The 23,377-nt window shown below is 57.5% G+C and overlaps 1 protein-coding gene across 2 annotated transcripts in view; it reads right to left on the bottom strand.

Moving 5' to 3' along the window:
* LOC102562245 (repulsive guidance molecule A) overlaps positions 1-23,377 on the bottom strand; it is a 28,963-nt gene that overhangs the window by 3,312 nt on the left and 2,274 nt on the right. The window contains exons 3-6 of one of the 2 annotated variants that reach the window (XM_019484068.2): positions 13,303-13,486; positions 10,973-11,179; positions 5,764-5,941; positions 1,827-2,320 (exon numbers count right to left, since the gene is read on the bottom strand). In XM_019484068.2, the coding sequence (XP_019339613.2) occupies positions 1,827-2,320; positions 5,764-5,836 (567 nt within the window). In that variant the 5' untranslated portion in view covers positions 5,837-5,941; positions 10,973-11,179; positions 13,303-13,486. Of the gene's footprint in view, positions 1-1,826; positions 2,321-4,984; positions 5,586-5,763; positions 5,942-10,972; positions 11,180-13,302; positions 13,487-23,377 lie in introns of those variants that run through there. The other variant, XM_059719719.1, reaches the window with a different exon arrangement.

The following is a 23,377-nucleotide window of genomic DNA, read 5'->3' on the forward strand; positions in this document are numbered from 1 at the left end:
CCGATTTGAAGACCACCCCTCTTAATGCCCACTGCATGGGCACCTCGGATGGCATAGTGCCAGCATCGCCAGAGTGCAAGGAAGGCAGCATTCCCCCTCCAGCCCCACACCAAAGGGCGTCTCAACACAGACACCAGAGCAACTCAGACACCAAAATAGAGAGCATGATGAACAGCTGACATAGAAGAGACAGAGCAGCCTCGGGCTAAAGAAAGCAGGAGCCGGAAGTTTGCTGTCTGTGCACAAAGTGCAATAAGATCCTGCCCCCACGGGCCAAGCTAACGCATGCTAACCCCTGCGTGGATACTCTCAGTTAGGAATAAAGTTGCCTCAGACTACACGGACGTCACCCCTTTAGCTCTGTGCACTAGCCCACACTGCCTACCCCCTTCTTTCCCAGGGGTTGTGCAGCTAATTGCATGGAGACAGGCCAGTGCTGAGAACCAGTGCTCAAGGGATCATTCCCCGTTGCGTTTCCCCAGGACCTTCAGGCCAAAACGGACCAACCACACTGACTCCTCCAGCCTCAGGCACTTGTAGCCATTAAGCTTTCCGTGAGACAGAAGCATTAACAAGACTCGGGACAGCAGAGGGTATGCACCCGTGCAGGACAGCCCAATTCACAGCTACTGCTGCTAGGCCTAGCTGGATCTGGGCTGCTCTTCCAAGAGCAATGCAAGAGATCATGGCAACAGGCAGCAGCCTGGCCACAGCTCCAGCCCTGCTAGGTGGGCACAGCTTGGGGAGGTGATCTCCCTTGCAGACAGTGAGTGACTTGGATTAGTGGCTTCCACCCTAGTTAGCCATAGTGCCTCCGGCCTCATCCCCTTGTTCACGGCATCAGCAGAGGCATCGAAAGCCCTGTAAGGGCCACGCCGGTGCAATCAGTCCAGCACCATCGTCTACACGGAGTGCAAAACTGAACCCAGCCCACTGGGGGGCACTGGGATTTTTCCTACTGAAGCTAGATCATTCCCGGGCAGCGAGTAGCGACGGGCACAGAAGCAACGAGATGCACACAACCGTCCTCCCGCAAGTCATTCATGTCCAAAGCAGAATGACAACGAAGACAGCTTCCCTAGAGAAGAAATGTTCCTGCCTGTACCATCCTCACGAGGATGATATGCTTTTCCCACCTTCCCAATGATCCAGATTCTCCCGCCCGCGGTCCCAAGCCGCAGCCCCCTGCTCTATGCACCCGACCGCCCCATCTGATCGATAGAGAGAGAGCTCGATTCGTCATGATATCGGACTGTGCCTTCTGCAACCGTCACTAGTTTGTACCCTCTCTCAGGTCCTTGCTCTTTCTGAAGACTCGCAACGGGGTGTTTTCAGCAGACAAGGGCTTGCGAACTTTAGTCACAGCCATCCTCTCATCCGGCAGACAGACAGGCGTGCTCCTTGAGTCCTGAATCACCCAGGAGGCGTGAGACTATGCAGACCCCACTGCCCCACTCTAAATCTCCCACTTGTGCTCATGGGGGTTCAGATAAATCCCTTCTCCGCCCCTCCCTTTGAGTTGGGTCTAAAACAGGAGTTTTACCTCCCCCCCGGAAGCAGGCACTGGAAATAATGTGGTGTAAGGAGAGCGAGGGCATGAAGACGCCAGGTGCAGCACTGCAATTAGCAGGGACCATGGTAACGAGGCACGTCTGACTCAGCTTCCAGCCACCCAACTTGTGAAGAACCAGCCTCCTACGGCCACTTTCTGACATGAGCTTCCTCGGCCTAGCGCAAGGGGGCAGCTCACGATCACAGCTGCTGGCTTGATGCATTCAAGCTGAGCTGCTAACACGAAAGACGCCTCCGGGGCCTGATGCTTTTACCTTGCTGGTGGCCGTGGCACTGGATCCCAGAACCACGGGGACATTGGTGACCTGGACCGAGAGGTACTGATTGTCTATTAGCGGCCACGCTCCTTCCACTTTGCACGTCTGGAACTCGTCCTTGAATGTCCGTAAGTGAGGGTCCCCAAACAACCCGCAATGGGCAAACCTCTTCTGAAAGCCAGACCTGCTCTCATAGTTGCAGAGCTCGGAGAGCAGAGGGTCCGGCGTGCCGGGGGCTTTGGCCGAGGACGTGGGCCCGTCACTGGAGCAGTTGTACTGTGCAAAGAGTTCCTTTATCCTAAAGACGGCAGAATGATACACCAGATCCCCGCGGCAGGACTTGGCGGTCTTTCGGGTGCACACGGAATAGGCCCGCAAGGCGATGCAGTAATCCACGTCCGGCAGCGTCTCCTCCGGCAAGGCATGGCTCGGAGACGTGGCGGCCACGTAGTCGGCGTTGCAGCGCTGGATCCGGCACTGTTGGCAATGCACTGCAAAGGGAAAAAGGGGAGGGGGGCAGTTCTGATCAGCAGCAAGGCACCGGATGGGTGTCCGTGGCCAGGCGACGGCAGAAGGCAAGGGATGTTTGCATTTTATAGACTAACTAAATCAGGGCTATACACAATAAAACTATTGCGAAGCCAAGACGGCGTCATCAGAAGATGCCAAGCACACCCCGACCCCCATTCAATACACACGCTGCAACGAAATCTCCTTAAGCGGGGCTTTCAAGCAGAAGCTAAACTGCTCGTCGCACAGACGCACATATCCTACTGGCTCCTATGACCCGAGTTACCACGCTCCTTTGCCCTTGAACTCACACTTGAAGGCATTTTACCAACGGTGCCCACCACAGCACCCCTGAGATACCCACGGGAGCAGTCCTGCAGCCAGACCTTCCTAGCAGTTTTCTGTTGTTTAATTAAGCCCTCCTCTCAGAGCTGCAACAGGGCAAAAGAATCGCCTGGATGATCAATGTAAAAAAAAAAAAAAAAAATCAAATTAAAAACCGGTCACTGGACTTTAGCAGTCAAATCACGAGATCTCCCGCTCCCCTTTACCACCTCTATGCAAAAACCCAACCCCAAACCCGACTGCTGTTCCTTTTCATTCCCAATCAAGTGCCTCCCCTCGCCTGCAAAGCTGATGGGCACGCACGTTCGGTCAAACCCACAGCAATTTGCAATAGGTCTAGACTCCGGCTGCCGTTCCCGCACGCATTCGGACACGGCGCTAACGCTTTCCTGCACGTCGGGCAACACACGCTGCGCTACGCAGTTCGATGCCTCGGACCAGAACTCGGGCGCTCAAGTCCAACGCACGCGCGTGATTAAATTCAAGGCAGGATTCTCCCCAGGGGGGAAGATTTTAGCAATGCAGCAATTTTCGATCTAGCATGGAAACGGGGGATGAGTAGCTGCAGACCTGCCACGCGCGGGAGCTGCTACCCGGCGAGTTTCTCACCGCCCTGCGTGACTGCGCTGAGGTGTAAAACGCATCCTGATCTTCCCCCTGATGCTTCCTCCCTCCATCGCCAGTCCTGGAGTTATTCTCTTTTGTCCTCGGTTTCAAAACCCACTCTGCTCCGGCTTCCCCCGCGCAATCTGTTTTTCCAACGGTGGAAAAAAGACAAGCACCGCTCACAGCCCCGGCCAGGTTGTCAAAACCAGACATTCCTCACAGCGCCGCCGAGACGCGTGCTTGCAGCAAAGAAACTTAATGCCCAGACATTCGCGGAGGTGCCCGCCCCGTCCTCTGGCCTCGGTGCCCCGCGAACGGGCGAGCCCCGGCTACTTCCAGCTTTCCATGCACATCCCTGTTCTTCAACTGGGACAGGGGCGCTGGGCACAGACACCCACCGGCTGCAACGGGCACAGACAGCTGTGCCCTGCGGCACGAGACTGGGGGACGGGACGGGGGTGTGGAGAAGGCCGGGGCCCCCCGGGGCCCCCTGGCTGCGGGTGCCCAGCGCAGGGAGCGGCGAGGGCGCTGCTGCAGGCAGCAGAAAGGCGCCTCTGTGCTCCAGGCAGCCGCCGTGTTTTCTTTGGCAGGGGCTGCCCGGTTGCTCTCGGTAGGAAAACAAACCTCCCAGCAAAGGCTCCACCACCCCCAGCCCGCTACCCGCACAGCCCCCGAGGGGCCCCAGGATGCCCACCCACTGGAGTCACCCTAGGAGCCCCCCCCTTGCACCCTGGGGATGCCCACCCCTTGGGGTCACCTCTAGGAGCCCCCCTCTTGCACCCTGGGGATGCCCACCCCTTGGGGTCACCCCTAGGAACCCCCCCCCATGCACACCAGAGATGCCCACCCCTTGGGGTCACCTCTAGGAGCCCCCCTCTTGCACCCTAGGGATGCCCATCCCTTGGGGTCACCCCTAGGAACCCCCCCCCATGCACACTAGAGATGCCCACCCCTTGGGGTCACCTCTAGGAACCCCCCCCATGCACACCAGAAATGCCCACCCCTTGGGGTCACCTCTAGGAGCCCCCCTCTTGCACCCTAGGGATGTCCATCCCTTGGGGTCACCCCTAGGAACCCCCCCCCATGCACACCAGAGATGCCCACCCCTTGGGGTCACCTCTAGGAACCCCCCCCATGCACACCAGAGATGCCCACCCCTTGGGGTCACTTCTAGGAACCCCCCCTTGCACCCTGGGGATGCCCACCCCTTGGGGTCACCTCTAGGAACCCCCCCCCCTTGCACCCTGGGGATGCCCACCCCTTGGGGTCACCTCTAGGAACCCCCCCCTTACACCCTGGGGATGCCCACTCCTTGGGGTCACCCCTAGGAGCCCCCCTCTTGCACCCTGGGGATGCCCACCCATGGGGTCACCCCTTAGGAGCTCCCCCCTTGCACCCTGAGGATGCCTACCCATGGGGTGATCCCTTAGCAGTTCCCCCCTTGCACCCCGGGGATGCCCACCCATGGGATGACCCCCTAGGAGCCCCCCATGCACCCCAGAGGTGGCCATCCCTTAGGGTCACCCCTAGGAGCTCCCCCCTTGCACCTCGGGGATACCCACCCATGGGGTGACCCCCTAGGAGCCCCCCCCATGCACCCTGGCAATGCCCACCGTTCGGGGTCACCTCTAGAAGCTGCCCCCCCCTTGCACCCCGGCGATGCCCCCGGATCTCCCCGGCGGTGCCCGCGGTACCTGCGAGCGGGGGCAGGCAGCAGCAGCAGCACACGGACACCAGCAGCATGATGCCGAGCGGCGGGCGCCGCCGCGCTCCCCGGCGCCGCGCTACCGCCGCCGGGGGGAGGCTGCCGGGCCCCATAACCCCGCAGCCATCGGCCCGGGACCCCAACCCGCCGCCCGCCCGCCGCGTCCGCCCCCGCCGCCGGCCGGGACACACTGCGCGCGGCGCCCCGAACGCCGCCGCCGCCAATGGGCGAGCGGGGCCAGCCCCGCCATCTGCATAATGCGACGCCCCCAGCCAATGGCGAGGCCTCGTTTTGTATACGGCGTCCCCGCCCGGCTTCCCGCCGCCCGCGGAGGAGGGCATTGTCCCCCCACCGGCGCTCATCTGCATAGGCCGGAGCTGCGCGCCAATGGGGAAGCCTCCCACAAGCGGGATATTTGCGTATTCAGGAGCCTCCAGCCAATCAGCTCCCTCGCTGGGAGTCCGCCTCCCGCTTGGCGCCAGCGCCCGCAGCACGTGCCCCGACTCCGTCCTTCCCCGCGGCACGGCGAGGCGGGCAGCTTCCAGCACTCCGGCTTGCCGCCCACTCCTGCCCGAACTGGGCCAGCATCGTTCTCCTTAATGGGCTCGCATCAAGCCTAACCAATGCTTCCCTGGGGGAAATGCCCTGCGATCACCAGCTGGCTTCCTAGTCGCACTGTGCTGGCATGGGGCGCAGTGCCCGTGTAGGTGCTGGATGCATGGTTAACCCTGACTTCATGGAAATAGGAGACTCCTCCCCATGTCTGACCTTTCTGCCACCTCCAAGCAGCTCCTTGCACCCGCGCAGCGAAGCACCTGGATGATATCCGGGGCTGTAGCATCGTGGCTGCGCTGCCCTGCTTCCAAAGGGAGGAAGGGGCCAAGGCTTCCCCGTGGTGCCGCCTTTCGCTCCGGCCTGGGCTGTGCGCTGAGTGGCTGCGTCTCTCCTGGCAAGGGAAAAAGCAATTCAAATTTGAAGGGAAACATTCAAACCTGGGAGGCGCTTCCCCGCTAGAAACCTGCAAACCTGAACCACCCCTTCTGGTTTCTGGTCTGACCACTACTGGGGAAATCGCGGCACGTCCGGACCAAGCCGGCAGCGTTGGTAGGAGCAGTCAAACCTGTCCAAGGAACGGTGGGAAACACGTGCACAGAGAAAGCTGCCACGCACCCGTGTGCAAAAAATCCCACGTGGACCGGTGTGCACACCCATGGCCGTGCGAAACCTGCATGTGCACGCCGGTGGGAGCAGATGAACCTGCGAAGCTGCGTGCTCAAGCACACGGCAGCAAACACGTGAACCTGCACCTACTTTGATGGGCGTACCCCATCACCCATGCACACACCTCCACGCGTGTGCTCACGTAGACGGCTGGACGACCACGGGGCCTGCAGACCCTTGCAGGGGTCTAAACCCAGGCAGGCTTTCCCAGCTTGGCAGAGAAACCCCCTCCAGCTGCTCTTTGTTCTTGTGAAGTCAGCCTGATCCCTGCCCGGCTGCTGAGGAGGTCTTACACCTGAGCTGGGACACGGCCCCATCCTGCTCCCGCTTTTCACTTCAGAGGGCTCGAAGTCGGGGATTAACCTGACAACAAAGAGCTCCGGTTTTTTGTTTTTTCTAAACTCTCTTAACTCTTAAAACTTGCAGGATGGCAACGCTGGGGAGGTCGAGGCAAGGGGCTGGGAGGGGTAGGGCAGGCAGGGAACGGGGCTTGCAACTCAGGATGCGTCACCGAAATCAGGGCTCCACTGCGCTACGTGCTGTACGTACGTCACGCGAGACAGCTGCAGCCCCAAAGAACGCACAACCCGGAAAGAAAAATACAGCAGAGGGTGGGAGAGGAGACGGGCTCGCCCCCAGGTCAGGCATGGGATTAGCACAAAGACCCCAAATCAACACGGTCTCCATGCTGGAATATGTCAGGGCATCCCCAAATCAGGAGCATCAGACCCGCACTCCTCTCTCCGAACCAGTGTTCAGCGAACACCTTCATTCAGAGACAGCCGACATGGGGCATGGGGAGACCTGCACGGGAAAGGGGGCAATGGGAAACAGCACAAGAGAGGAGAGCAGATCGCACAGAGCATCGGTGGCCTCCAGCCACGTCCCTGGGCTCAGGTTGTTCAGGGAACACCCTTAGAAGAAAGCTTTCCACTCAAATGTAGCTGCGGTGTTCGTGCCCGCGCTGGTTTGGGCCCCTGGTAGGCGGGCAGCTCTGTGCCAAACAGGCCGTCTCGGGTAACCAAAAGTCCAGAGCGACTGCGAGTGGCACGGGAAGCAAAGCAGGAAAGGGTTAATGGGAGGCATTTGGAGCTGGAGGTTTGCATTAGTTCTGCTGAGATTACGGGAAACCTCGGCGCAGCTGTCGGATGGCTCAGGCAAACTGGGAGGGGAGGACGGGGTGGGGGTAAGAACCTCAGCAGAGGCTGGGACCCCGCAGTCCTCGGATAGGAGACGGCGGCCCCCAGCATGAGCACAGTCCGGGGGTCAAGCCAGTTTAGTCTCCCTTTGCACCAGATCAGGATTGCCTTAGAGCTGCTCTCCGGCTCATCCCTGCCGTCTCGTCTCCCGCCGCATTCTGACCCCCACAACACACCAGCCTTAATGCCTCGCTCATCCTGCCCCCCATGCAACCCCCCACTCGGTCCGTGCAGGGAGATCCCTCCCTTCTCCGCCAGTGCACCGCTCGGGGTATCTTAACACTGCGTCAGGTGTAGCAGGAGGAACGCTGTCCAGGGACATGCTTGCAAAGCGGGCCTGCCTCCCTGCCCTCTCATGGCCGGTGCAAGACTACTGCTGCCAGCGTGTGAAGCTCTGCTGTAGTTGCCTGGGTTCGGGCACGGGGGTTCAGCCCCCAGATGACTGTCCCTGGGAGGGGTTCTTTGCATCCACAAACACCCCCACCCCCAAGGGCTACCTCATTGGGATACAAGCTCGTGTAGATCAGCTCCAACTCTAAAGCCATGTCTCCATGGGACTCGAACTCGGACACGTGGGGCTTCCCCTGCATGCCCTGTGGCTCAAGTCAGGACCTCCCCCACCCGCTCTCAAGAGAAGTGCCTAAACCTCAGAGGCTGCTTTGACCAGGCGGGCAACTGTGTGACAAGGGGATAGGTCTGCTCCATGCCGCCCTGCCTCTGCCCAACAGCCTCCTCCCCAACCCCCGGCTCTCCTGGCAAACAAGGAACAAGCCCAATTACAGCAAAGACCAAGCTGACGCCAGGGTCCTGCTTTAATGAGGTTTCCACTCTGCAATTTTCCAGCACTTGACTGTGAAACAAAGCTGAGCCTGGAAGGGAGCTTATGCCTTTCTGTTCCTCCCCCGGCTACAGTCCTGCACACCTGTGTCCCGAAGGGCTGCTAATCTCCTAGTGCAAAAGCCTAAGCATGTTTGCTCCTCGAACCCAGCGCCTTCTCCCCATCCCCACTCCTGGCTATGAAGCAACAGTAAAAAACTGTGAAGGAAGCTTTGGGTCAAGGTGGTGCGTTGTTACCCAGCTCCCAGTAGCACGGGGGTGGAAGTAGGGGGAAATGCATCCACTCCTTTTAGGTCCTGTGGCTACAAGCGATAGCTTGGGAGGGGAGGTGGGAAAGATGAGCAATGAAGCAGGAGGGGAGAAGGGGTGATGGACTGAGCTACATGGGTGCTGCACCCTCCCTTCCTGCATGCGGGGCCAGACCTGCAGCTGGTACAAGTCCACACACTTCCATCAAACCCCCCAGCCTGAGTGACACCAGCTGAGCATCCAAGCCAGGCACATCCAAACTGTTCCCACATCCTAATTTCCCTCCTCCCACCCTCGGGCTCGCCTCTTTCCAGGAGCTTTGGCAACACCCGTGTCTCAGAACCGCTCTCCCCATCACGAACAAGCTGCCTCTTCCGTTAGCGATGCTGAAGCCACTTTGCCATCGAAATGGGAGACCACCCAACAACTCCTTGGTGCTCCAGGGAGCAGGGCTGCGGACGCTGCAAGGGGCACCTCTGAATCAGTGCCCAGGCAGGGGATGGAGGGCACCGTGCAGCTGGCAGCCTCCGTCCTCGGCAGAGATGTCAAACCAAAGCCCTGGCCACCTGCGACCATTATCAGGCCCATGGTGCTTCATTATAGGCAGGGGATTAGCCCCAGGCCCCTTGGCCAAATTCCAGCATGTCTAACCCACGTCCTCACTGTGGCTGCAGCTGGAGGCTCTTTGCTACCTACCCTGAGCTGCTGCCACGTGTCGCTCCAGAGGTAGCCACCAAGCAGTAGTGGGCACAAGCGTGTGTCAGGGTGTATGTTCGCAAACCACTGCAGTCTTACCTGGCAGGGGAAATACCAGTACCACCAAGGTGGTTTTCCTACACGGACGTGGCGGGGGCAGTACCCTGACCAAGGTAAAGCATAGTTAGTCTCCCACTTTCACTTCCAGCAGGAGGATCTCGGCTACACGCCGACTTCATGGAAACGGGAGATGCCTCCCTAGCTTGCTCCTGCGGCCGTGTGGCTGAGGGCAAGCAAAACTCGGGGGCATCCAAACCCCAAGCCTCCAGGCTCGGGCTTGCGTGTAGGATGCCCGCCAAAGGATTTGGAAGCATCTGAGGCCCCAGGCGGGGGTGGGGGATGCTTGCCGGTAGCAGGGCCACATATGGTTCTTGAATGACTCACGGATTTGGAATTAGTGTGGCTGATTTGGCTGGGAACGTAAAAAAATTTCCTTAAAAAAAAAAATCATAGAATAAAGTCTATGGGAAGCTCCGGCTTGAAGTCCCTGGAGACCTTTCCTTCTCTAGCAGGATCCGAGGGGAGCTATCCATGGCTGTGAAGCGGCAAACGAAGCAGGGGAAGGGGGCATGCATGCACGCAGCGGTGGCTGCAGCTCTCCTGCACGGGGCTGGAGGAAGGAGAGGACCTGGGAGGGACGGACACCACGAGAGCATTTCTTCCCACCCCATACACTCAACCCCAGGGACGGCTGGAGGGGAAGACAAGACGGCGCCGTTGAGCAGTCCACGGGCCACTGAGAAACAGCGATCGGGGTCCAAAAAGCCAGCAACAAAAAGCCAGCCGGCCCCACCTGTGAGCATTTAAAGGGAGAAACCACAAAGCCCTGACATCACAAGGCATTAGGCAGCGAGGGCTGCCCGGTCTTCCCGCACAGGAAGTCAGGCCTCAGGAATTTGTAACTCGCAGCTCTGCAGCTGTGCAGATGGTTTCCTCATAAAGCCCTGAACTGCAAGTGCCTCTGTCCCCTTCGGCTAACCTTTCACCTCCCCTTCTCCGCGCCCAGCCTGTGGCGGACAGGACCGCGCCGCCGCGGCCCCGCGCTGAGCCGATCCGTCACGCCTGTGCCCAGGGGCTCTCGAGGGACCGCGGTCTGGAGCAAGCAGGCTGCGTTATCACCGGAGCGGCGATTAACCCAAATTAGCAAATTGGTCGCTTCCAAAGGAGCTTGTGATTATTGCAATTGGTTGCGGGGTGGGGTGGGGGGAATAAAAACCCAGCCTCGAGTCGGGGAAGCCGGCTAGCAGCGACTACAGTGTGGAAAGTCATATACCGCAGCAGACCGACATGCAGGCAGGAAAACCACAGGCTTTTAAATCATTCTCCTGGCCCTGAACCTCCCCACCTTGTGTTTCTTAGTTTGTGCGACTGTCAGCCTGCCAGGTTTGCTTCCAGCTGAAAAGCAAGAGCGCAACAGAGCCGGCTTGTTTTGCAAGACCTATCTCCCCACAAGGAAGGAAAAGAGAGGAGAGCGCGTGTGTGAATCAACCCAGACATCTGGAGAATGAAGCACCCTCCCCGGAGTCTGGTTTCAATGCTACGCGCAAACCTCCTGGGAAACCCATGTCCATCCCGTATTTTTTTTCACCCCTTTGAACAAAAGATCCCGCCTTGTTGGCCAGCGCTGCTACCGAACACTTTGATGGTGCTCGCCGGCGCTGGGTGGGATCTGCGCCGCCAAGCTGTTAGAGGATGAAAAGAAAAATAACCCTCACCGGTTCCTCCGGGTTGGCTGGGCAAAAATGGAGGCTGTCAGGTCCAGTCCACCTCCAGGTGGTAGCGGCTGGTTCAATTTACTTGTAGGGCCCAAAGAGACGCCAGAGGTTGGGTTTCTCCTGTGCCGGGTGCCCTCCGTGTGCATCATCCCCTCTCTCGAAGACTGCCTGGTCTGAAGAGGCAAGGTAGCATGCCCAGGGCCTTTCCTGCAAGACAAACCGGAGGTCCCTATTGAGCTGGCAGATCTATGTCTAGCTCCTTGAGTGCAAACGTCCACATCTGACACTACCAGAGACCCTCACGAGCTCCTCAGGAGAAGGGGAGCCATTCAAATGTGAGCTTCACCGCTGAAGAAGCCATTGCTACCCTTTCCCTTGACCGGCTGTGCCCTGGAGTGGGGCTATCCAAGCTGAGCAAAGCCCCGGGTTGCTGGAGGCCTCCTATTTATTTAGATGTATATCCTACCCTGGTCAGAAAGGCTTGGGGCAGCTCTTCATGCTGTCTGCACTTTGTCAGAGCCAAATCTGAGGACTGGGCACGTGAACATGCAGCTACATCAGTAATTTAGTGTATGAATTAATGGCACCTCCGCGATGCCAAGGTAATGATCCATGTGTATGCTCTTATCCCACAGTAAATATGGAAGTGGAGTAGCCTGCCCTGCACTAGCCACGGGGTAAGAGCACACACGTGGGCAGTCACCACAGAGGAACTCACATTTTGTTAGTTGGCCTTGGGGTAACTTGTTCCCATGCCCAGATGCTTTGCATAGAAACTAAGTCAATGCCCAGCTATTCCATCACCTCGATGCAACGGTCACCGGGCCTTCAGCTACTTCATCATCAAAGCCAGGCACTAAGCAAGACGAGGCGTGGACCCAAGTAGGACTCCATAATGAACCACGGGGGTGACGCTTCCACCCCCCTCAACCATCGGCAGCCCCTGTCCTGCCTACAAATTGGATTCAGAGCAATAGATCTTTCTTTTCAGGGGTTTAGTCACAGGTATTGATTCCAACACTGTTTCCAGCCAGTTCTTTTAACCCTTGACCTGGGAGGGTCAGCCGTGTTTGGGCGGGAGGATAGGGTTACAGAGCTACCACTGACCCCTCCAGGGTCCCTCCACAAAGCCCCTGTGTTGTTGCAGATGACAATGCCTCTGCTTCATCCCCACTTGTCAAAGCAAAGCCAATTCCTCGTCCCACTCCCCCCACATCGCCTCCCTTCCCCACCTCCAATGTTGCTGGACTAGGATGTAGGTGATGGGAAAGGAACCGGGGGCTGAAAGACGGAGGTGTCACACATTCCTCCGACGGGTCTGGAGCGGCACCCGAGGCAAAGGCTACAGGTGGAGCGTGCACCACGGCGAGGCTTGTGCTGCTGAGAGCTTGCACATTCATTAAGAGAAGCCCGGTCAGACAATAAAGGCCTCATTCTGCTCTGGCAGAGCAAGGGGAAAGCAACCTCCTTCCCCCGAGATGCACCCTACCCGGGGATCCTTCCCAGGACACATGGAGCCGGTGACATGATCCCGGCATCCGTTCCTGCCCGGGGCAGGGGGTCGGACCTGATGATCTGTTTAGGTCCCTTCCGACCCTAAGTACCATGATACTATATATGATAAGAAGAGCCTGCACCCAGCTGTTGGGGTAGAGAGGAAATCAGAGTGGGTCAGCATTTTGCCTGTTTGCACGATAAGACTTTCAGGGCAGGGACTTTCTCAGGATAGACGCTGGCACAATACAGCCCTGATCCTGGCTGAGCTTCCCAACAGCTAGCATGATATACATAAGAATTATGTGACATATAGGGTGTTAAAGACTCCTCAAAAGTTACAAAATCAAGCAAATAAAAGTGAGATGCTGCCAGAAAGGCAGGGCCAGACAACTTTCATTCACATTCACTGCGCCTATGTAATATAGACCCAGTCCAAGGGCCCTTCAAACGCATTAGACCGAGTACCTGCATCTACACCCCACAGCATGCAAGGGCCTGGCCTGGCCAGGCCAGTCAGACCGCTGGCTCTCCAGCCAAAGACCCAGTGTGGGGGCAACTCTCCTTCTGTGTCCCCTCTTCTGCTGCTCTCCCCCATCCCACTTGCTGTCGGACCCCTGCCCCTATACCCCTCCCGCCTTCCCACCTTCCTGCCCTTGCCTTTGACTCCCAACCCTCCTGGCCCTGCCCCAACTCCAGCCCATTCCCCACCACTGTCCTCCAGTCCTGCCGTCCCCTTCCCATCTCCACATGACCTCGGTCCTCCTCTGTGCCTGCCCACGTCCCCCTCTCCTAGCTCCTGGTCCTGGCAGTTTCTTCCCCCATCCCAAACTTACCTGTTTTGTTTTGTTTTTTGCAGGACTTCATTCCTGACCCCTCTACGTTCAAGTCGGGCTCTTTCCTCCTCCATCTCCACGCTTCCAAGGTGCCAGCAAACAACGGGCGTTGAGAGCACAGAAGCAATGTGCAATGACCTCGATGCCTCCAGGAGAAGCGGCTGCAAGGAGAGTCCTGCTCAGCCTGGGCAGAAGAAAGAGCAGTCCCTTAGCAAAGCTAGTGCTGGCCACAGAAAGGAGATAGCAGGAAAGCAAGGAACATCCCAAGGGGTGAGGAGATCCCAGGACCCAGCAGACACCAACCCGCCCCACTAAAGTTGTCAGATGTGGGTCCTTTGGCTGAATGCAGGCAGGTTCCCACCGGGACAGCAAGAGTCAGGATGAATTTGCCTATAAGGAGCCCTGTGACCCTCACGCCAAGACCTTTGATGCATATGCCTAGGCAAGAGTAAGGAGGAGTGGAGTCTGCCCGAGACCTACCATCCTCCCTTTAGACCACTGAGACAGGATCTGGAGGCCGGACCGAGTCCAGATGTTCAGTGCCTCGATGGCTGTAGCTTCTGCCAGGGATCAACAGAGAAGAACAGCTGCTGCCTGCCTAATGCCCCAGCGAGCACACGCTTCTCTCAGGGTGATGCCCAAGGAGCGGGGTGCTAGGGTTTTGCGGCACCCTACTTTGGAGGTTGCAACAGTGTGGTATTGTATAGGAGCTACCCCGCCACAACTAGCCCCACCACGTTGCCCCCAGGCCCTCCAGGCAGCTGGGGGAAAGGCTGGTCTCATGCCTTTAAAACAAGCAAACAGCTGCACCAACCAGTGGTTGCTGCTATGAGCAATGAAGCTCCAAGGTCCTTCCAGACCCAGCAGCCCATCTGCTTAGCGCAGCTAAACCAGGCCAGCTCCTGCTGCCAACAACACCCGAGGGCCGGCACCAGATCCAGCCGTCTTCGAGCCCCCAGCCAGGCACCCATAGACAGCTGGGTGGATTGGGGTGGCCTTTGGCGCAGGTCCTGGCGCTGTAGTGAGCAACCTTAATCGTTCAGCCATTGAACCCCCCACTGTGAACTGTAACGCCGGGAAATCACGGAGGGGAGTGGGAAACAGACTGCTGAATTATTCATGGGATTGCAGCTCACAGGAAATTGTGGGGGTTTGGGGGGCTGTCTGGGATGCTAATGTGTCCTTGAAAAGCATGCACACGCATACACACGGCAGAGCTCCCCCATGCAGCCACGCTGCTGTGCAAGAGGTGCAAGCCCAGGATCGGGGCCCCATTGTCATCTGCTTCCTCACTGAATTTGCCAAGCTGTTTCCAAGTGCCTGAAAGCCCCCCTCCCCGCCCTCCCACCTCCAAGGCAGGGAGCATCGCGGAGCCCCCCCACTCCCGCCCGCCACACAATTTCCCCTTTCATCCCACAGCTGCCAGAGCTTGGCTGGTGTCTCTGGGCCCAGCCGCTACAGCTGGTTCACCTTTCGCACAGACTCAGCAGCTTCCCATTTCCCCCCCAGCGCCGTCCCGGAGAAAATGGGTTATTTATGAGGGGCCAGAGGCAGGAAGAAGGGGGCCTGCAAAATATTACAGGGAAGAAATTCCTTGTGGGTGGAATGTGTGCAGGATAAATGGGGCTTTTTATGCCTCTTTTGTGCGGCCTGGGAAACAGGAGGTTTCTTGCACCAAGGAGCAAAAACGTTAGAGCCTGCTGGCAATGGAGCTCTCCCCACCAGCGCTTCCTGGCGCACCGGCTTCGTCTGCGTTGCAGCACTGCACCCCTCCGCGTCTGTGCTGTCCTAGCGCCGGCGAGTTGATGCCAACCTCTCTTGATAGATCTACGTCTATGAAATCTATGTGCATGGGTAGATCCAAACAGCCCTGTACCCGCTGTATCCAACCCCATCTCAATATAGCCTTTATGAGGGATACCTTATTTATTTGCGGGGGTAATTGAAATGTCATGTCTTGGGCCAAATCAGTTCTGAATGCGATGGACGGAGCAGAGCTCAATCGTTCGCGTCTGTGTGGTGCTACCACCGGCAAGTCTCCTTCCTCCCAGACTCTTCAGTCTGGGCTTCAGATACTCCCAAATCCATGGCAGGCATCTTGCATGCAAACCCTGGAGGTTTTGGAGTTCAGATGACTCTTAATCTCGCTTGCCCCAAGCCCAAGAAAGCCCAAGAGCAATCCATAAATTGTATAGCCAAGACCCTGCCGCTTGGAGGGAAGTCACCACATACTAATGCTATGCCTGCGAGGCATGGCCCAGGAATTGCAGGCGGCTCCTCCAGATACGCCCATCCCAGAGTGCCCAGCACTGCGGCTGGGACCGGTGTCTTGTGAGCAATTTCCAAAAGAGAGGCCTTGCAATGAGGGATGGGGTAGGGAGGTCAGTGGGAACTCCCATGGCATCCAGCCACACATGGTACCTAACTCCAGCTTGCACCTGGGCAAAGTCTTCCTCCCGTCGCTCGCAGCCACGGGGCACAACCAATGTCTATATGGCAAGCCCCACGGGCCCCAGTCACTCTCCGGCTGCAAACTCATTTCATCCCCAACCGGCAGGGAGCAAACTCGTGGCTTCCCTGCTGCAAACTGCAGGGAAGCGGCTCTGGGTTTACATGGGTGCAGCCTGCGGAGCGGTCCCTGCTGCCCAGCATCCCGCCTGCCTGGCCGGTTTACCCCATGACGCAAGGCGTGCGGGTAAAGGCCTCCCATTGTTCGTGCTTGATCCACTGAATCATCTCACCTTAGCTGGCAGGCAGCTCCATCACGGACACGCTCCCCTCCCAGGCTGCAAAACCAAAAGCAGTGGGGGGTGGAGGGGAAGGGGGTGCAGGCAGTGGGCACAAGGTGTGGGGGGGAGTCACGGGGCAAGGAAGCAAGGCCAATGGGGATGGAGGCAGCGGAGGGGCAGCTCCACTCTGCTGCACACAATTTCCTTTCTGCCTGCTCTGCTGGAAGGCACCAGCCCCCTCACCGCACGACCCCCCAGCCAGGCTCCTCCAGTGTGCAAAGGGGTTGGGTGATGGATGAGACGTGGAGCAGAGCTGAGCTGCTCACTGAGGCAGAGCCGTTGCTCTCTCCTGGGGGGGAACAGCTGCTGCCCAGCCAGCCTGGAGCGCTCTGCAGTGCATCCTAGCAGCACACACGACACCGCTGCCGGCCCCTGGCCCAGCTTAAAGCACCCCGCTCTGCTTCAGCGACCTTGGGGGACACGCTCTGTGGGTCCGCCGTGCCCAAGTCCCACCCTGTGGGATCTGCTGCAACCCAGGGCAGGGGCACAGAGCTGGCACGAGGGAGTCCAAGCTGAGACAGCAGGAGGAGCGTGAGCCGAGACAGGGCTGCGGGCTGCTCTTGGGTGTTTTCTCCCTTCTCTCTGGCACCTGGCAGAGGGTCTCTTAGACACCGCGGTCAGCTGGGATACAGCTGAGATACAGCAGCAGAGCTCCACAAGAGCCAACGGAGCAGAGGGGATGTGCAGCGGAGGGGGGTGTCTCGGGTAGAGAGCTGTGCCCACGTGCCAACTTCTGAGAGGCTGGCAGGAGTCTAAGTGCAGCGCGTATACAGAAGTGGCTGGCAGCGTGCATTGGCCATGCCAGCTTGCACTCCCTCTAGGTTTGGTCCGACTCCCCTATGGACTAAGAACCATCTTTAGGGGTCAGAGCAGAGCTGAGCATCCACCAGCCAGCCGGATATGGTGCTGGTCAGGACTCACCTCAGCTGTGCCATCTTGGGGGGCCATTTCTGCAGCCTGACCCTTGAACTCATCCCCCATGGGCCACCAAACAAGAAGGCTTTCAGCTAATGACAGAATCACAGAAAATGAGGGTTGAAGGGACCTCAGGGGGTCACATCTAGTCCAACCCCCTGCTTCAAGCAGGACCAGCCCCAACTACATCATCCCAGCCAAGGCTTTGTCTACCTGGGTCTTAAAAACCTCCAAGGATGGAGACTCCTCCACCTCTCTGGGTAACCCATTCCAGTGCTTTACTACCTTCCTCATGAGAAAGTTTTTCCTAATATCCAACCTCAACCTCCCTTGCTGCAACTTGAGCCCATTGCTCCTTGTCCTGTCATCTGCCCCCACCGAGACCAGACCAGCTCCATCCTCTTTGCACCCCCGCTGCAGGGAGCTGAAGGTGAGATGACTTGGATGAGAAGGGTTCTCCAGTCTCGTAAGCATCCCCGGCTCCCAAAGACCTGCTGCAAATGCCAAAAGGAGGCAGGAAACACGAGGCATCAGACGTCACTTGTGCTCACCCTGTCACGGTCTGGGGTCTGAGTGAGGGTAACCCATGGCTGTGAAGATGGAGCCGCCTGGGACCCATCCACCTTTTTAGTGCGATTTCGGAGCAGCTGGGAGGCGTCTCCATGGGGTTCAAGTTGAAAATCTGAACGTCTCTGGCTCCCCTCCAGCCTCAGCACCTCACACAGGCCTGGGGGCAGCTGAGCCTCCATGCTCTGGATGAAACCAGAGCATGGAAAGGCCCCTGGACCTCCCACCTGATGAAGAGGCAGAAGCAGGGGTGGGAGCAGGGTCTGGATCCCCTCTCCAGATGGCCTGAGTCCGGGCTACTCACCTAACACCACCAAAGCACATCGCTGGGTAGGACTAGGGGGAACCCAGCTCCCCTCTGCTAGGGGTCAGCCAGGATAGACCCCCTCCCCACACCCCACCCGAGTGCTAAATGCTCCAGGACGGGGCGGCTCTAGGAAGAGCAGGAAGGTGCCCACCACACATCTGCCCGGCAGGACTAAGGCTTCCAGCCATTTGCTGCTTCCTGCTGGCTCTGCTGCTTCGGGGCTCGCCCGGGCCAGCCTCCCCCGGCGAGCCTGGAAATGAGAAGCAGCTGGGAAAGGTTTATCTTGTACCTCGCGCGCCTCCTGTTGCACTGGGATCTGGACAGCGGGCGCTCGGGTCTGCGGCTAACAAAGAGGCTATTGAGAGCGGGCAGGGAGCGCTTTGGGGAAGGAGGGCTCGCTTTCTAGGAGGAACGAGATGTTCTCTCCAGAGCAATTTGTCTGCTCTCGCGGCGCTGATACCATCAGCATGTGCTGCGAGCGGACGGCAGCGCCCCATCCAAGTCAATCGCCCCTAAGTGGCAGGTCTAGCTCTGAAGGAAAGTGGTGGTGGTGGGCGTGGGGGGTCATTTATTCTCAGCCCCACCTCGGCTATCCATTTGTCTGTCTAGTTGCCATCCCCCCACCCGCCTGCAGCATCACTCCCCCCCAGAGCTAGTCACCTCCATTTCACAGAGAGGGAAACTGAGGCAGGCCAACTCCAGGCACAATCCAAACTGGGAGTTGAACCCCAGTCTCCTGCTTGCTGCTTGGGGTCTTAAACCCAAGCTCTCACGCAGGGACAGGGCACATCTCACCTGCAATGAATGCACTGTCACTTTGCACTCTTGCTCCCCTCCCACCCCTCAACCACGGCCCCTCGCCTTGGCTGCTAATATCCAGCCAGCCACCGGCAACAGCTAAGCCCATGAAGGTACCAAGCAGATTTAGCTATTCAACATACGTGTTTGTACATGGGGGTGGGTGGATTTAAGGCACATGCCCACAGGTTGCACGTTTGCACTAAATGTGCATGTACCATGCATGCACAGGGATCTATGCATGTTGTGCGTGGTGAATGAGGGCTCACACATGCACGTGCACACATCCAGAGCAACCCTGCCCCCCTCCAGGAGAGCCCTGGAGGCTGACAATTAGGACCAGCAGACTGCAGTGCTCAGGGCTAATGGGAACCGACAATTAGAGACATTTAATCAGCCAATGTGAAGCCAAGCGAGGCCCCGTCACAGAAGGAGTGTGCACCAAACTTGAACTCGGCGGTGGTGGCGGCAAGGACCCCGCTTTGCAGATAATTAGAGGGACCAAACTTGTCTCTTTACAGGGATCCTGGCTTGAACTTTTCACCTTCTTCACACACCAAGTGCTGGTTGTGTTTTTGGGAGGTGTGAGCTCTGAACAAAAGCCGGGAGTCAAAGCGGGGCTGCGGGCCAAGCAGGAGCAGCTGCTACGCAGGCAAAGCTGATGCCAAGGGGCAGGAAGCACGTCTTAGTCCTGGGGGTTTGGGGAAACAAAGGCCTTTACCCACTCTCCATCCCCGTCTCTCTGGAGACCCTTTTGTCCTCCTTTTGCTCCTTGTGCCAAGTTTGGCCCCCCTCCATTTTCCAAAGACAACCTCAGCATTAACCGTAGGGTTGGAAGAAAGCTACAAACAAACCAGGAACGTACAGCGCCTAGCGCATCGGAGTCCCGGCCTGTGACTGAGGCTCCCAGCAACCACTGAAATACGAGTAAGAATTACACAGCAAAGGAGGAAAACCAGCTTCCCGAGATTCAAAGGAGAAGAGGAAAAGCCAAGCGAAGGCATACCCAGATATTAATCTGCACAGCATTGCTACAGCACACGCCATGTACATACATACAAGTGCATAATCCAGTCCTCACTTGGGGTCTGCAGCTCGCAGTATAACAAACCTGATATCTGCTCACGATTGAAGTGCATAAATCACTTAGGTGCACTGGATCTTACATAGGATTTTGTCTCTTACTTGTACTCCTGTCGTTTTCTGCAAAACAGAGACGGAAGAAGCAGCTCTCAAAGGGCTGCTACGGGAAGCCTTGAAAACGGCACTAGTCTGTTTTGGGCCCCGTTTCCCCTCGTCTTCACTCTGTTCACCTTAATCCGGCTGAGTGAGTGCACTGCAACGGCAGGCACTGCACTTGCATTACAGCACTGCTTAAAGGCATCGGCTGAGACTGGGGCCTGCTGTATAAACGTATACGATTCATGTCCAGAAGAGTCTCCAACTGCTAGATGAGACGGACATAAAGTGGTGGGGAAACTGAGGCACAGAGCATGACAGACACACAGCAGAGCAATGGCAAAGTCTGGCCTAGAGCTCAGGCCTTGCAACTATCAAATCTAAGTCACTAATAAGAGCTGCACAGAGGGAGTGTCCTACGAAGGGTGATGTGGGACCAGAGGCCAGGGCACTGAATCATAGAAAATGAGGATGGGAAGAGACTTCAGGAGGTCACATCTAGTGCAACCCCCTGCTCCAAGCAGGACCAGCCCCAACTACATCATCCCAGCCAAGACTTTGTCTAGCCAGGTCTTACAAAACCTCCAAGGATGGAGAAACCACCACCTCTCTAGGTACAGTTCCAGTGCTTTACTACCCTCCTAGTGAGCAAGTTTTCCTAATATCAAACCTAAACTCCCCTTGCTGCAACTTGAGCCCATTGCTCCTTGTCCTGCCGTCTGCCCCCGCTGAGAACAGCCCAGCTCCACCCGCTTTGCGGCCCCCCTGCAGGGAGGTGAAGGCTGCTATTCAATCCCCCTCGGTCTCCTCTTCTCCAGACTAAAGCCCACTTCCCCCTGCCTCTTCTCAAGTCATGTTCCCCAGCCCCCTACCAATTTTCACTGCCTTCTGCTGTACTTTCTCCACCTTGTCCACATCCTTTCTGCAGTGGGGGGCCCAAAACTGGACACAGTGCTCCAGATGTGGCCTCCCCAGTGCTGAATAGAGGGCAACATAACTAGGAGCAAGTCAGTGCATCTCTTATCTGCCTTCCACCCCCTGCTCCTCCTCCCCCTCTACCCCAAGGCCTTTCTGGACACCCCCCCAGGGGAAAGGCCAAATTCAGGTGCTGGGGAACCGATTGGCCTCACAAGGCAGGATTTGGCCAGATGTCTGTGGTGAATGCACATGGGAGAGCATGTAGCATGCGTCTCCACTGCCAGTGTTTGTGCAGGGTGAATGCGTGTGCAAGAGGCTAGGGTAGCCTGGGGCAGATACCTGCTTTGCACATCTCTGGTATGTTCGATATGATGCACATGAGTGCATGTGGCTGTGCTAGCACACAATATACTGGTGCAGTCACATATGAACGGTACGCAACTATGCCCAAGTGTATGGTGCGTGCAAGTACACACATACATGTATTGTGTGGTGCATGCATGTGCTTTTAAAGACGAGCAGAAATGACAAGCAACCCCCTTTCCTTCTAACTAACAGAGCATGTTCCAGCCACCACCGCTCCCTCTGCTTGGGCGTTATCCCCTTCAACCCACATCCTGGACTCTCTCTGGATAGCGACCTCCTCCTAAATGCATCTTGTGGGGGGGTTGGATGAGATGACCCTTGAGATCCCTTCCAGCCCCGTGATCCTACACCTGGCAGAGGGGGGAACCCACCCTGCCAGGGCCATCGAGGAGCTACAAATGAACCCAATAAGGATCCCCCCACCCCAGAGTTTCCATCTTCCTTCTGCCCCCCGCACCGGGATTTCTCTCTCCCATAACCCCTTTGGCCTCCCACTGGTTTGGTCCCGGGAGCAACACAAAATCCCAACAAAACTTCTTTCTCTCTTTCTCAATAAAAAGAGGGAGAGGGTGGGGGGACCACGCTCTGGAGGGGAACGAGGCATTGAACACGCAACAATGTGCCCGGCGTTTGATCCCCTCGTGGAGAAAACCCCTTTTGTGGCAAGGTGCATTGAAGCTTCTGGAGCTTCAGAGGGAAGCGAGTGGTGAATGGCAGGAAAGGAATAATAAGTCTTTCTCTCCGTGAGGGCGGCTGAGTGGCAGGACCCGAGCTGTGGCATCCCCGGTCTCACCCTCCGGTGCTTTGTCTCCAGCCCCCGGGGGCCCCGGCCATGAAAGGAGGCTGCAGGAGCCTGCCCGATTGGTCTGAGGGGGTTGGACCAGCGTAGAGGGGGGTCTTTGGTGCATCTGTCTCCCTATGAAGAGCCATCAAGATAATCCCTGGACCATGAGAACCCTCTGCTCCCGTCTACCCCTCCTGGGGTGCATCTCACAGGCTCTTCCCCCAGCTTGTCTGAAGTGCGCTACTCCCCTACAAAATGCACCATTTGGGTACTACTGCAGCATGATTTGGACTTGCACAAAGTTACATCCCATTTCATATTCCCCATGGGCAAATCACGCCGTGCTGATGAGTAATGTCTACACGATGGCTTAGACAGGACCTGATCCAATACCTCAAGGGATCCCAAAGCACTTTGCTGGCTGTGGTCTGGCTCCTGCACCCACCGAGGTCAATAACAAACCTCTGCAGAGATCGCTTCTCCCCACTCTGGGATGCAGCCAGCTCTGGGGTGGAAGGTAACAGCTGTCTGGTAGCCCCCAGAAACAGTCCAGCAATGGTTTACTGGGAATTGCAGACTATACTCCTAATGGAAGAAGTGACAAGGATTATTTAGCACAGCAAGCAAGAATGGGAGCCCAAGGCCCAGACTGAGCTGGATTCTAGCTTTAACCAGCACAAGACAACAGAGGCAGATGACTTCCAGACCCTAACCCTACAGCATCCCAGTGCTCCTTCCTAGGGGAGGCAGCTGCCTACAGGAGAACAAGAACCTGAATTCTTAGTCCGAGACAGAAGAAAAACCACTTCTTTCCTACAAGCCCATAGGGATCTGCACCCGGCAAAATAGGGAGGGGAGCCCAGAACCCCTCTTACCCTTGCTGGGGTGGGGTGCATTTACAGCAAATGCAGCTGGCTCAGGTTAAGCATTGACACCTACTGCTTCACCTCTGCCTCCTCTGGGCCACGGCACCAGGAAATTGGGCTGCAGCATCCCGGCTGCCAACGAGCCAGAAGTGTCACCAAGAGTTTTGTCACTGGGGGCAGGATCCCACCTGGCTGCCCTGGCTTCCACCAGTGCCGAGATCTGGCTCTGGACCTCTGGGAAGGGGTTGCAGTCCACACAGAATAGAGCCGCCCCCCACCGCAGCTCTCCCAAAAAACCCAAATCCAAATGGGACAAACTCTCACGGGCTTCAGCAGGTGTCGGCCTGAACCCTACAATCTTTGGGTCTCAGAGTCACAGAAAAGCAGGGCTGGAAGGGATCTCCAGAGATCTAGTCCAGCCCACCTGCTTGGGGCAGGCTCCTGCCCACCCCAGAAAAGCCCATGTCCCCAAAAAGGTTCGTGTCTAACCTGTTCCTAAAACTATGCACTCAACCCTGCTGCACAACCACGAGGAATACCACCCCAAACGCATTCAAGCCCGTGGCAGAAGCTCCCAGTGAATGGC

This window comes from Alligator mississippiensis, chromosome 16 (assembly GCF_030867095.1).
Source record: "Alligator mississippiensis isolate rAllMis1 chromosome 16, rAllMis1, whole genome shotgun sequence".
In the NCBI taxonomy this organism is placed as follows: Eukaryota; Metazoa; Chordata; order Crocodylia; family Alligatoridae; genus Alligator; species Alligator mississippiensis.